At 37.0% G+C, this 16167-nt stretch overlaps 1 protein-coding gene across 1 annotated transcript in view; it reads right to left on the bottom strand.

The window, feature by feature from the left end:
• The window catches only part of ret (ret proto-oncogene receptor tyrosine kinase), a 31410-nt gene that overhangs the window by 7532 nt on the left and 7711 nt on the right, over nucleotides 1-16167 (bottom strand). The window contains exons 2-5 of the mRNA XM_079842079.1: nucleotides 5655-5888; nucleotides 4451-4744; nucleotides 1032-1270; nucleotides 719-914 (exon numbers count right to left, since the gene is read on the bottom strand). Coding sequence (XP_079698205.1) covers nucleotides 719-914; nucleotides 1032-1270; nucleotides 4451-4744; nucleotides 5655-5888 — 963 coding nt within the window. The remainder of the gene's footprint in view (nucleotides 1-718; nucleotides 915-1031; nucleotides 1271-4450; nucleotides 4745-5654; nucleotides 5889-16167) is intronic.

Raw genomic sequence — 16167 nt, 5'->3', positions numbered from 1 at the left:
AAACAATACATGACTTTTAAAATCTGAACACATTTTAAAACACTAGGCATCAGAAACTTCATACACAAAGACAAGATGAACATTGTATATTAAATGACTGAGGTGCATGACAAATGAAAACAATGCGATCTAAAATCAGCTCAAAATATCAAACGTGTTTAATATCCTCAGACTGGATGGAATCAAAGTCTGAAGCTAAACTACATGTCACACAATCGCTACATGATTTTCTGTCAATTCTGACTGGCCAATTTCTGCAAAGTGCCTCTGAGTCGACTAGCGCTGACTCCTCCAGACTGTAAATCAGGGCAAGAATCTGGAAAAAAAAGTTGTGTAGTGTATTCCAGCCTAAAAGCGCATCTTTTAACTGAACTCACACCTGTACATTTTCAGGACTCACAATGGCGTTTCGGTTTTAGTGTGTGGTTTCGGCCATTCACAGAGATGATCTGAAGGTTTTAGATCTGTCAGTTGTGTGGTCTGCAGCAACTAAAATGTTCCGCTCTCCACTCAGATGTAATAAAAACTGATGTAGGTTAATTTTACTATTTGACAGATCAATGGCCCTAATGAGGCGATATAAAATTAAACAATTTTTATTAGGATTTTGATTGACTGGAGGCTTGATCTTGTGAATGTGTACATGATTTTTCACATTTTCAAAAAGTACTTTTTAAAATGTATTTGTGTAAAAAATCAATAAGGAAAAATGACTCACTGTATTCATGAACCGTCCCGCGGATATTGCCAAAGATGGCCTTTTCTTCCCTAAATTTGTGTTCAATAGTAAAAGTGTTTCTGATCCAGGAGTCAGTCGTCATTAGGGTGCCCACCAATTTATTTTGAATTTGGTTTGTGGGATAAACAGGAGTTGTGTCCCTGTCATATACAATCAGAGTTCCATAGACAGTACCCTATAAAAGAAAACAGATCACCATTATTCAGTCACTTTCATATTTCATATATGAACTCAAAAGGCCATGTATTTGTGAGACAGCCAGACAGTTGTCGTTACAGTTCCTGACACAAACCTCACTGCGGTCAAATTCTATTATGACGTCCTCAGTGTCAGTCCCATTCACGTAAGGAGGATTATCATCCTCATCAAAGACGTTCACGTGCAGAGAAGAAAAGGACTTCCGCAGCTCTCCTTCTGTTTGTACCATACACACTATATCCAGATGGTACACTTCCTTCTCCTCACGGTCCACAGGTGCAGTGACCACCAATTCTAAAGTGGATCCGTCGACCGCAAATGGAACTGGAGAGTCTGAATTTAATACAAGCAATAACAGAAAATTAATATCACTGTGCTGTAGCGACTGAGACAGATCAGACACACAATTATTTGCTATATTTGACAAATACTCCACAATACCCAACAAGCAAACCATGAGGTAGAGTTCTATGGAACACGAGGCCTCTGTTTACCGTGGTAAAGACAAATCCTCAAGAAAAGACTGGTTTACAGCTCCAGGGAATGTTTCACTCTAAATTCACTTTGAAACAGACAAATGTACAGTCCATCCTAATCCTGTATTCCCTATGTAATCAGATGTTCTTTTATAGTGTTTTGCCTATGTATTAATTTAAACTCTTTGAATGAATGTTTTAGCCTTACTTACTTAATCAAGATAACATGTTTACCATGTTTGGTATCGTATCTAGAGCCTAGTTTCACAGACAGGGCTTAGATTAAGCCAGAATTAGGCCTTATTTTAATTAGAACATCTGGCTTTTATAAACATGCCTTACAATTTTTTTTACTGGTGTGCATCTTGAGACAAAACAATGGCAGTGACATTATTTTAAGATAAGTTAAAATGGTTAAAATAGCTCAATAATGCATTTTAGTCAAGGACTAGGCTTAAGCCTTGTCTGTGAAACCCGGGGGAATGAGTTTCTTTTTTATATTCCTGAATGATCATTTACATTATGTCGATACCTATGCAGCATATTAGTATTATAAGAATCTTTAATAGTTCATCCATCAACACCCAATCAAATTACATATGCAAAACACCCTGCTAGGAGACAAAGAAACATAAACTTTCCCTTTCCGAAAGTTTAAGTTACCATTGGCTCACTGTCCCCCTGGAGGTGTGATATCCTTATGTTTTAAATGATCACAGGGATTCTGAGAAATTTGGACATGAAGATGTTGAGCTTCTAGCCTTGCCTTTTCAATCATCAAAGATCCTCTGACTCAAACTTATTCTCTCCCATTAAGACGACTCCAGCAAAGATCAACTGGATTCTCAACAAATTGCATCAGGACACTTTTATTTAAATGGGTGAGACATGCACGCATCAAACTTAGTCTCATTATTTGATACATTAAGTATCCCCTACTCTTATAAAGAGTAGAACTAAGAAACTGTTGGTTTGCTACAACTTCTTGCTTTCCTGTATTCTGCTTCAACTCTCTTTCCATTGCTTAACTGTATGCATGCATGTGTGTGTATGTTAGATTAATCTAAGTGTTTAGTTTAGTGTTTAAAGTCTTGTTCTTGTTTGTGGTTTATGTTCTTATACTGGAGTCACTAATCTTGCAGATTTTGCCTACATGCTCTGAGTAGTTCTGTACAGTAATTTCCCATACACCGAATTGTTAAAGGTCCCATGGCATGGCATTTTTCTATTATTTTATAGTGTTTCCTGAGGTGTACTTATATTGTTAGTATGATTTTTACATCATAAAATGTCATAATTTAGAAATAAAAGGCATTTTTTCTATACTGCTGTTTGCCCTGTGGCTGAATGCCCTGCTTCAAGAGGCGTGTCTGCTGTGAGACTTCAGTAAAAACGCCCACTGTTGTGATTGGCTGACATCTTTGCATTTTAAATGAGCGGAGGGGGCGTGGTTTAACGAGGTCTACGACGCAGGAGCTGCTGCCAGAGAGACGGACCTGAGTTCACTTCTCATCAGTTCTCTCAGCATGTCTCAGTTCAGGGTGAACTGTTGTAGTTACTAGCATATACTTCAGGTTATTAGTTTATTTCTAGTCGGAGGGGCTGTCACTCATGTCAGAAAGTTAGTAACTTTAGTAAATTATGGATCAGCGCTGACTCGAGACGCGAACCGTTTAGAACGATTCAGTCCGATTTGGTGAACTGGTTCGGTTCACTAAAAAGAACCGATTCAAAAGAATGATTCGTTCGCGAACCGGACATCACGGAGACGGAGTGATTGCTAACAAAGTTATTTATAGTAACTACTGAGTTATGAAAGCGCTGTCTGTCAGCGCGAGTTTATTGTGTTTGTATCTGAGAGTTCTGAATAAACACGAGTCCCAGTCACACCGAGTTCGTCTTCATCATTATTCTACCAACTTTGTAACACATGCAATGTACCATTACAGCGAGATGAACGAGTTAGTAAGTTTGATTAAAGCATTTTTTCTACATATGTTCCAATCATATCAAAACGCTTTTGATATGATTGGAACATTTAGTAAATTATCATCATCGTCAGTGACGCGCATTGAGTAACTTACACAGCGCAAACAAAGACACAACAGCAGTAATCGAATGTAATCCAGTTTATTGTGGGGATAGCTGGCTAGCCTAGCCGGATACCCTCACGCTTACCCCCCTTCTGCTTAATCTCACGCCGCGTTTGGTGCCTCCGCTGTGGGCCAGATGCAGTACTGGGGGTCGGGGATGTTGAAGGCCGAGCTTCGGCGTGCGTGAGGTTTATCTCTAAAGATGTGGCTCTGCCGATGTTGAGCAGAAACTCCCGACTGTATGCACATTTAAGAACCGATAGATGTGACGAGGACGTACAAAAACACTGACTCACAAGATAGAAAACACGAAAACACCGTTCTGTCTGGAGAGAGAGAAGCCGCAGTGTGTGCACGAATAATAAATAATTAGCTACACATCAGAAATCACTGATCACAGATCAGAAGGAACTGAAAAAAGACTTCTGTTTTCATTTGTACATCCAAACACAGAGAAACTGTCAGCGTTCACTCGTTCACAACCCATGATCTCTCGAGCGTTTGCATGGGCGTGCCAGATTCTCTGGGCGGAGGAAAGGGAGGTAACCGTTCCTGCTTGGACGTCAAACCAGGAGACTTCAGGATTGGCTCGTCTGGCCTGTCATTTTCTCAAAGGCAGAGAAAGACAGCCAGAACTCGGTTTTACACCGATCAACATTTCTATCCACTTGGGGACAATATTCAGGCTAGGGGAACTCATATTAATGTTGAAATACCTCATAAAATGAAAATTTCATGCCATGGGACCTTTAATAAACAAGTGTTTGCTGGACGAACAGGCTAGTTGATTGTGGTATTCATTCTGCTACGTCAAGTTAATTCTCAGAGCTGATCTAAATTTTTATAATGAATTATAACTAGCTATAATGAATCATTTTGGGCTAATTTGCTAGTGCTGTAATATGGAGAAAAGCATTGACATTTACACTGGGTTTGGTTTGTACCTGCTACCACTCCATAACTGATGGTGTAGTTGGGGCAAATGCTCATGTGTGTATAGCGCTGAAGCTGTCGTAGGGCCCCTGGCATACGGTTCTCTGTGATGTGGGGGTTTGAAACCTTATCAGGGTAGCACAATGTGCTCAGCTCGACCTGACCACAGGAGGGCGCTGTGTCATTAATGAACGTCAGTTTGACCTCCACTGTGGGAAGGAACAGGCACACCACTTTCTGCAGAGGCACTGAAGAGACTGCGACCTTCAGGTTAAGGTCCTTATCGGACCTGCCCAAGCTGCTGCCTGGAGGAGAGATATCATGAAGAGTGTCATTTACCCCAGGCTTTCTAAACACTGTCAAATATAATAACATTATATTTCACTGCAAACAAAAAAAATGTAATCAATATTTTTGACTTTATTCCTAGAATTATCTACACACCCTTAAAACAAATTACCTTTGAAGCAAAATTGCTTAAGATTTGTATAGAATACTTAATAAAAAGAGTAATTAAGACTTAATATTTCATACCTCAATGGCAATTTTTTTCTTGTTTTAAGCATGAAACTAACACATTTTTGTGAGATACACACAAAGAAAGAAAACTATTTGTAAACTTAATGAAGACATTCTCTGAAAAAAAGGGATTTATTATCTTTTTGGATCTCAAGTAAATTTATATTTTTATATTTATTTAATTTATATTTATCTCTATAATTGATCAATATAAATGTATATATCAAATTAAATATGTTTTAAGCATATTTCGATTTTTTTTACTGGGGAAAAAAGGACAAAAACCTTTCTTTGCAGTGTGTACTCTTTAATGTAAGCATAAAACTGTTATGCTTAGTCGACTTTTTTTAAATCAAAACGATGTTTTGTGATAGATGGTGTGATATATTAACAAAATATTGAGTAATATTATAATAGTTCACTCTCTGAAATATACTTTTGAGTATATACATTTATGTAGATGAAACTGCTATTTGAGGAAGCATACAAACTAAAATGATTGTTGGTTTAACTCATAGGTTTAACTTAAAAAAGCAAGTTACCTGGTTGCCTTAAAAAGTTCATTGAAATTAAAAATTTGAGTTAATACAATGAAGGAGATTGGTTTAATCAACAGATAACAAATCATGTTATAAAAAAATATTTTCATGATAACAAATCATGAAAATATTTTTTTACTGTGTATGTCAAACTCACGTATACTACTGAAGTCGCTCCACTCCAGGGTTTTGTTCATTGAAAGAACCCCAGTTGCCTCATCTATGTGAAACCAAGATGCATAAGGGTCTTTGTAGGAGCACAGGTAGAAATAGGGCCTCTCTTTAGAAGTTTCCAGCATTGAATGGACCTGAAGCACTGGTGATCCCTGCGGCTGACCCACGTAGATGCTCTCTGTGTACATCCTTTGAGGAAAATACAGTCCAAGTGAACCTGTCCAAAATACACATGAAATGTCATACTGCGTGCATTGTGGAGATTCGTCATATCAGTTTAATTCCAGCCATTGTTAACTTTTGGCTATACTTTTAAACATTTCTTACTCATCCTCAATAAACCTGTCACCAAATAAGAAATCTGAGCAATTTAATCACTCCCATAAACATAAAATAAATACTTTGGGTTCATTGTTGAGCTCAATCGACTTGTTCCGCCATTTCCTTAAAAAAATGTAAACATTAAAATACTTAATTGCCTTCAAACCTTTTCTGTGTGAAGAAAAACTGAGTTGTCATAAAACCTTACACCTAAAATGACCATGAAAATGACAACTTTAACGACATTTTAACAAAAGAACAATGCAAGTGTAATGCAAGATTATAATCCTCACATTTCTGCTTTAAAAAAAAAAAAAAAAAAGTCCCAATTCACTTCCATTGCTTCACTGTTTTGTTTCTTTTTGTTTTAAAGATGACAGACGAGTCCAAATTGTTATTATTTTTTGTGGTGAACAACATTTGGCCACAAATGCTGTTGTTTGAGCTTGACTATGGCAAAATAGAACATTTCTTCAAATAATCTTTACTGCGTGCTTATAGGTGTGCAAGTGCATTTGGTAAAGCAACGTTTGGCTGTTGATTCTCTCTAAATGATAAAAAAAGATAAAAAAAGAACATTCTCTTGCACTCATGATGCATTCAATAGTTCGCAATTAATTCCATCAAATCTCTCCTCATTGATCGGCTTCTTATCTCAATCTGTCGTACAACAGAAACGTCCACGCAAGTAGGCAGGTTACACAATGAACTCATTAAACACATCCGCTTTTCTGTTGAAATAGCCCTCGCTCCTCTGTCATCGAAAAATGAAACAGCGTCTCATATGACATTGACACTGGTCTTTTAATGAATTTCTCACATGGTCAATATGATGCGGTCTCCAATTCTCCTTGGGTTCACCTTGAGAAGTTTAATTACAGTGGATAACATAATACTGCCTAGAAATGAATCATTACCTGCAGGACGAGTGTGGATAGAGTGGGGGAAGGGTAATCTATAAAACACTGTAAGATCCCCATGTGTTTTACCAGTAAATGGAGATGCAAGTGTTCAGGCTGTAATTATATCTCTCCTGTGTTCCTGTCCGACGACGGTGGGCGGCCACTTAGGAACGTACTAATATCATTAGCAGACAGCAAAACTAGATTTTCTATTTCTGTTGCTGCAGTTGAAGCCTTGTCTCTGGTTTCAGACATTGATTTAATTTAGCTGTGCTGGGATGACAGGAGGCCGGATTGATGGATACAATGTGGCCAACCTTCCTGAAGGATGGAGACACAGTCAGGAACACTACAACCATTTTTATTAAATGCCTTGTCAAGACACAAAGACAACACAGAACTGGTTTGTGTTCCTTTCCGTTATGGGCTCACCAGTCACATTTGCGGACATAAAACATTCTTTAAAGACCTCATGAATTCAAATTAAACTTTTGTGGTGTTTAGTGTATATCTATTAGATTTGAAGCCATCAATACGCTAGTGTACAGGTAAACGTTTACACAGATGCTTACACACTTACATTTACAGTCTTTATCATCTAGGGAAATGGACCCAAAAATATTGATAACACTCACGCCTAACTTTTTATCCAATCAAACACTTTCTAGAATGAGAATGTCCCTCAATAATACCACCTGGCTCTGAATAGCAATAGCAATAGAGTGCTGCAGGGATGACGCATTTTGCAATCCAAAATCTGGACACAAGCATTTTAGCACTTCCAGTTCCATCGTCCTGAAGTCAAAGTGTTTTTTTATGAGTTTTGGTTAAATGCCTGAAATAGGGCGTGTGGTGAACACAAGGTCAAGATATTTTCACGTTTTATACTACAACATAAAATACATCAGTAATACCCTATTGTGACTTTTTTAAGATTTGAAAAAGGTGGTTGCTAACAAGTGGCTATATGGGACTAAAGAGGAAATTCATAAAAGTTGCATTTAGGAAGACCGATGCCTGTTGGAATGCTATTGCTAGACAACCAATTAAAGTCAACAGGGAATTTTTGCGTGCCATTTGTATGTAAAAGTTGATTTCTGCGTATACAGGTCACACCAAATGAAAGCACGAAACTTGTGCTATAGATGCGCAGTGCTAGAAGATCAGGTTGGAAATCATAATCTTTTGTAGGTCACTAAGCTTATTTTCTGCAAAAATCCTAAAGCCACTGGAAAACCCTACTGGGTTTTTACTAGGGAACCAGGGTGACGCTAACTTCTCTCTCTATAAAGTAACAATTAATCGTTTAAGAATGTGACTTGAATTAAAGGATATACGCTAAACAAAAGATGAGCCTTTTGACATGTCCCACCCCATCTTCCTGTTTCAAAATATGTCTATTCAAGAAAGAAAAGTCATCAGGCCATTTCATAGATTTTTACAAAGACAAGGTGTGCCAACGACCAGGCTCTGAACCAAAAAAAAAAAAAAAAAACTCTTGAAGATTCATTGCTTTAAAAGAAGCTGTCTGAGCCATAAGATCCATGTTGTATTTCAGGTGCACTTTTTAGAGAAAGTCAATAGTACAAAGAAAGGCTTGTGCGCTTGGTTCATAAACCATAGCTGCAGGAGAGCTGAAGGATGGCATCATTAATCTTAGCTGATGCAGATACTGTGTTGAACAAGCCAGTGGATTTGCTGTGACACTCATTCATCATCCTGTGTCAGTGTATCAGGTGGAGTGCTTAGCAGCGCTATGCCACTCTGAGATTCAGAGCAGGGCTGATGGCATTTACTTTCATTTGGACTTAAATAAGCGCATGAAATTGGAGTAGTTGTGTGGTCCTCCTGGGACAAGGATTCCCAGACTAAGAACATGGTAATGCAAGCAAAACTCTTTGCCTTGTTGCTCCACTGCAGAATTCAGGGATTGTGACTGACAGCTTTATGAACGCATAGACGCGAAGCTGATCACTTATCCAAATATTCCTAAATATATGTGCACATTTTCAGTATGGAAGGAATATATGTCAAAATGTGCAGTATACAACAGAGCACACTGTATCCCACAAATGCAATACTCTCAATTTGACCCACCATTTCCTGTGTTATGAATGAACCAGAAGTAATTACATTTGACATTACTTGATCAGACAGCCAAAAATTATCATTATAAATATAAATTAATTTATCATTTTTGGTCACTATTAAAATAAATATTTGCCAGTATTGGATATTTAATTGTGCATTGTCATTTCCCCTATGTTTACATTTAGATTACATTAGATCACTTAAAACGTACTTTAAAAACACTTATAATTTAATAACACTGTCATCTTTTTCATAATGTACATTGTACTGTTGTGATGCCATAACTTTTATTTTAAATTATATCAGACAATTATACATCATTTTAGCATCAGTCCTTTATCAGTTTTCAGCTAAAATTATTATTGGATTATGAGTATCAGCCAGAATGTCAGAATGCTATTTTTATTTCTAACTAAAACAAAAATATGACACGTAGTGCTGTCAAATCGATAAATCTCGATTAACTGCATCCAAAATAAAAGTTTGTGTTTACATAATATATGTGTGTATAATTATTATGTATATATTAATACACACTCATTCATGATTTAAGAAATATTTGCATGTATACACTGTATATATTTTTATATAATTTATATTATATACAAATAAATATATTATATATATAATATAAATACTATAATAAAAAATATAACACATTCTTCTTAAATATATACATGCATGTGTGTGTATTTATATATATATATATATATATATATATATATATATATATATATATATATATATATATATATAATAATTATACACAGTACACACACACATATTATGTAAAAAAAAAAGCTTTTATTTTAGATGCGATTAATCGCGATTAATCGATTTGACAGCACTAGTGACACACTTTTAAGTTAAGCCTAAAAACTCTTAAAGATAGTCTCCAGGCTCATGGTGTCCTGAACACCAATATTTGAACAAAAAGATGAATCACTATCTGAGATTTCACAATAGATTTACGGTAAAGAGGACCACAATATTTCAGTACTTCAGCAAACTGTGAGTGTATATAAGTACACTTTTATGTCACCCCTCCTTTCTTACCATAAAATATACCTAAATCACAACTGCAGAGGGTTTTTAAAAAGAGAAGAGAAAGAACACTTCTTTTATAATCACTGAAACTTCAGATCAGCACTTTTATGAAAATTCCAGTTAAAAAGCTGTCTTTCACAATAAATATCTTATTTACATTGTGTCTACAATGTATTGGTTACAATGAGAGCATTTGCAAGAGAACAAAGTGGGTGTTTCTAAATTTGTGGGTGTTTTCAAACTGATGGGTGTTTATAAATCACGCAGTGAAAATTATCCCCTTCACCCGACACCACCCCTAAACCCTACCCACACTGTGATGTGGGAAAATCAGGTAACACAGTGGAAAACAACCCGCTGTTTATAGCCACGCCCACTGATCTGGCAACTCCTATTACTAACCTGCAGAAACCTATTGCATAAGCGTGCACTGAGCAAAACTAGTTGTAAGCGGGATCTGCTCTGATTGGCCATTCCGTCATGTGCTAAACAGACACACTTTTGATTGGCTACAACTCTCAATGCTGAAAAAACATGTTGTAAATAGAAACCTTTGATGCAGCATGAAGTACATTCAAATATAATACTCTCTAACACTTTATGTTTAGTTAATCGCGGCAGTGGAAATTATAATTTCAGTTGATTTTTTTTAAATTAACTGTGCAGGGAAAAGAGATCTGACCTGTTATCTGGTTACAGAAGCTTACTGATGTGGACAAATGTAAAACACAAGATAATGCCAAGTGTAAACAGTGCCAGTGTACCTTGTGCTGTATTCAGTAAGATAGTATTCCAATCTGAAGATAGAGAAGTAGAGAAGTGTTGGCAAAAACCAAATGCTTCCAGTGATTAGTGATCAAACGTTGACAAGGATCCAACAAGCATAAATAAATTGCTCTAACAACACTGTTTAAACGGCAATTTCAATGTATCGACCTGTTTCTCTGCTTAATTATTCACGTAAATTTTGTGCAATTAAATGTAATGAAGCACAAAGTGATCAGGACAACAACTTTAAATACGAGGATCTTTTTCAGGTTCAAAGCGTGTGTATGCACATTCATTTTACATAAGACAATAATCTTCATTTTTCCACTTTTCAAGAACCTTTTAAGCTCAATAATACGTGTTTTGATGGTCCTACTTGAGGAAAGAGATCATCTTAAGCAAACATCAAGTCATTTGAGTTCTAAACTTTTACGTTGCGGCAGCTGCAAACTACAGTCTATCCAACTGATTTGAATCATTCCAAATTCAATTTATTTCCAGGCCGGAAGCCAAGCGAACGCAGTTTATATCAAGCTAATTAACTCAGAGAATCAAAAGCAGTACACAGCAGGAATGACTCTGTGACATCACAAGATTGACATAAGGTATTTAGCGAGTCGAGTATGACAAGATGTGACACGTGGATGAGAAGTCTATGGGTATTAAGATGACGGCAGAAGGACGGATATATGGAGTTATGGCTGATCACTTGATCAGATTGGGCTCACTGCTCTGACCTCTCACAGCCACATCATGGATCATGGTTGTAAACACTATGATGCAATCTGACATATTGATTTCAGCTCACAGGCGAATCGACTTTGAACTTAGCGCACGTCTACGCACAAACAAGACAGGAAAAGCTTAACGAGTGAAATCACGTGTCATATTATTTTCGAATTAGGAATTATATGAAACATCTGCAAATCATTTCCATTAGAGATTTGTTCATTGATGTCATGGGTCAAAAGAAGGTGTGCCAGCTCTCTTCTTCTTAACCTAATGTGACTCTCGAGTCTGCTACTTGAAAACATTTCTGATCATACAACAAGCTTCAATAACAAGAGCCCAATCAGTTTTGAATATAAATAATTCCACGGTGGTTTCAGAGTATTCATTTGAAATCAAATGGATGTATACAATGTCCTGAGTTATAGCGTCAGTCACCACTTTGGTGAGGTCTGCATGTTTTCAAGCCAGATCTCTCAGCGAGAGAACAGGTTAATGGGGGGACGACCTCTGGACCGGACTGCTCAAAGACAAGAATTCAATTAGCTCAACATGCACACCGCCGCACAAATGTACCATCTATGAGATCATGGGAGCTGGAAGAGCGCATGGGTCTTTCTTGCCATTTCCTTGAACTCAACTCAAAGGCGGAAACAAGCTAGCAGTCAGAGCAATCCACTTTCCATAATCCACTTACTCCTCAAAGGGCTCCATTCATGACATGCTGTATGTAAACACAGGGATGTGTTTGTTGCAATCACTAGCAGTCCCATCAAGCTTTATGTCTGCAGATACAACGGTTGTAAATATCACCAAACTGTAATCTTGATAATGATTCGGTCTGACAATACGTACTTCTTTCTGTTGGGATCATCATAAAGCATGCTGATGTCGGCCTCTTGGCCCCTGCCCTTCGAGCCAAGGTCAATGTGCAGAGCATCCGTCCCCAGTGATGACCAAATTGAGAAGTTGCAGGCCAATCAATGGCAATATTAATCAACAGCTGCGCACATTCAGCCGATAACCGTCCTGCATTAAGCACGTCATTTTAGCAAATATGTAAAGGATGCCACCAGACTCTCACGTTGAAAAAAGCCCCTTAGTTCAAATCAGAAAAGTTAAATGTAAGTAGATTAGTAGCAGCATCATAAACCTACAGACATATATTCATACTCAAAAATTATAAATGGTAAACTATAAAATAATAATAATTGTTCTTGTCGTTTACATCTCAGTGTTTCTAATGAATGATGAATATAAAAAATATATAAAATGAAGTATAAAAATTATGCAGAGTATTCAGAGCAGCTAATGTATTTTTCCTGAATTAAGATCCATATGTTACCCTGGACCACAAAACCAGTAAATTTTTTGGAAATTGAGATTTATACGTCATCTGAAAATGGAATAAACAAGCTTTCCATTGATGTATGGTTTGTTAGGATAGGATAATATTTGTAGAGATATTTCGAGATACAACTTTTTGAAAATCTGGAATCTGAAGGTGCAAAAAAATCTAAATATTGAGAAAATCGCTTTTAAAGTTGTCCAAATGAAGTCCTAAGCAATGCATATAACTACTACTAATATATTTTTTATATATTTACGGTAGGAACTTCATGGAACATGATCTTTACTTAATATCCTAATGATTTTTGGCCTAAAAGAAAAATCGATCATTTTGACCAATACAATGTATTGTTGGCTATTGCAACAAATATACTTGTGCGACTTATGACTGGTTTTGTGGTCCAGGGTCACATATGACACACTATGGATGCAGTGTAAGAGGACTAATCAAAGTAAACATACTTAATTACAAAGCAAAATGATTAAAACTCCATCTCTATAATATACTAATGAGAATCATTACTCTGTGACCACAACGATTTAATTAACTAAAAGGCTGCCAATTACACTATAATTCAATACGGGACTATTATTATTGATTATTATGGTTAAATTCCCCTCACTCTAATGTGCACGGATTTCTTTTTCTTTAGTATGCGACACTGAGAAGGTTTGATATGGCAGAGTTATATGTACTGTACAATTAGTACAAATTTATTGAATTAGCCAAATGCAACAGGGTAGATTTCTATAATAGAATCAGAGAAGAGCACAATTAAACATATCTAAAGTGTACATCTAAAGCTGTTATCAAACAACCATATAATAATATCCATCATCATCAGAAATTCAATGTCAGAAATGTAATTCAGCATCCCATCAATGTAAGCACGGAATGGACGTCAGTCATTAAGAAATCTAATTTCACATCTCCTGTGGGATAAGGAAGTATGTTTGAATTTACTTTATAATCTCTTTTGGGATTCGATGGGACATTAGAGCTCATAAATGAGGGACCTTTGAACAACATGTTCTCTTGGATGGTATCATTACCATAGGCAATTACCAACATTATTCACTTAATGTTCTAATATAAGCCCGAGACAGAGACAAAACAACGATCAAGATTAGACTAAACACAGAAACAAAACCTGAAGGCCTTTGTTTCCCCGTTTTTTTGTGCAATATTTTGAAATAACCTCCAGTATGATCCAGTATTTTCCTCAGCGTTCACCTCCACTGCTTCAAAATGCACTTTTTTTTGCACTTTTACCTGCTGAGTCTTAAAAATTCACAGTGCACGGTTGAAATGGGCCAGTGGGTGAATTTACATGGACTAGTGAGTTTGAGTCATTAGGTCATCAAGAGCTGACATTTCCTAAATGCTAAGTCTTGAATTTTAAGTGTGCAATGTAAAGCCAACCATATACTGAGAAATATTTTAACATTACATGTAAATACATTTATTTTATTCAAGTCAGACTATTATTTACAATCAGTGAAACGAAAATTATATTGGATTACACCAACAGCAGGTTAGACCAGGTATAAATAAGGTAAGAATGGCAGGTTACCACTTTTCACAGTGAAAAGGATCTCATGATGCCAAGGTTGTGTGGGCATTTCTAAAAGTCGTGCAGTTGTTGTTTCAAGCAACTCCACTGACTCATTTTCAGGTAATGAATGAATCTCAAAATGACAGCCATTCACAATCCAGCACCCTTCCCCCTCCAAACACACTCAAGACCAAACGAGGACAGTTAAGTCCTAACTAAGCCGGTGTGTTGGTTGCTCATTGTTGTAAATGATCAGTCAAACACACCACGCATCAATGACCACTAGAAAATAACAACGTAAAGACCCATGTAGAAATCGAGAGCCCCAAACGCCCTTGGGACACAATTTCAATCAATGTCTTCTTGTCCTTCCACCAAAGCAAATTAAATTCCACTGATACATGGAGTGGAAATGTGACCCATAACTAACTGAAGGATCTGGGATATGACTCCAATAGGTACAAAAGCTGTGCAATTAGTCTAAACAAGGTTTTTGATAGATTCATTAATGTCCATGTTATAGGGTGACCATATTTTGATTACCGAAAACCAGGACACTCGGCCCGGCAATGAGATACTCAAATGATACTCAAAGTTTACTCAAAGATTCCTTATTCATTTCAATACATTTAAAGTATGCCCCCTCTGTATGGATAGAAAATTGTTAAATATAGGGCCAGGACAGGACTTGAAAACCGGACATGTCCTGGAAAAACAGGATGTTTTGTCACCCTAAAGTACAATGGATCACCCTAAGGACAACAGCCTTCATAGTGACAATACTGACACAAGAAGTGGCACCAAGGCTATTTCTACCTTGTTAATCTTTAATTTAAATTTTAATGGTGTTTCGTAATGTATTTAGATTGATTTAGTGATAAAATAATTGTTCAGATACATACTATTGTGGCGGGCAGCGAGGCCGAGGGACCGTGAGGGCGGGACGAGGCGGCGCTCATCAGGGAGGATGAGCGCCAGCTGCGCGCCGCAGCGATCTCGGCCCTTGCGGAGGAGTGAGGGACTATAAAGGAGGAGCGACAACAGTGAGGGACGGGAGAGGACCAGGCCTGGATTTTATGTTGAGTTTTATTTATGTTTTGTTATGTGTTGCTGCAGTCGACCGTGAGGGGCTGCAGCTTTTTATTTTCATTGTGGTTGTTTGTATGTAGGCGGCAGTCGACCGTGAGGGGCTGTCGCCGCCATTTTATTTTTGATTAAAATTTTGTTTAATGTTCGCCGGTTCCCGCCTCCTTCTTCCCGTACAAACAACATTTACTACAACTATATTTAACTTATTGTTTTAAATGTTACCACATGAAGCCTTTTTAGCTTAGAGTTAGGCCTATATTTTAAAAATGTTCAGAAACATTTAATTTCAGTGCATCAGTATAATGAATCAATCTGCATAGCACAATACAACATTACATATGGTTTCTATCAAACTGTTGCCTATAAGAACCCACAGTGACACGGGTGTCACAAACACTGGTGATTATCTGGAAAGGTCTTTTTAAAGCAATATCCCTAAATTTAAACTCAGGAAGTCCCTAAGTGACATATAAGGAAGGAACACCCAGGTTCAGTCATGTGACAATTTGTGCATTTTTTGTTGCCATGGCAACATTTCCAAAATGGTGGTCTGTCTGGTTAGCACATCTTGCAGTGTGAGCAATTTTTGAATACACTTGTTTTTGTTACTAAAGGTATGTTTCAACCCATGCAACAATTCTAA

This window comes from Gobio gobio (assembly GCF_949357685.1).
Source record: "Gobio gobio genome assembly, chromosome: 18".
Taxonomy (NCBI): domain Eukaryota; kingdom Metazoa; phylum Chordata; class Actinopteri; order Cypriniformes; family Gobionidae; genus Gobio; species Gobio gobio.
The sequence above is the reverse complement of the archived record's forward strand: the minus strand, read 5'-3'. Positions and strand labels throughout refer to the sequence as shown.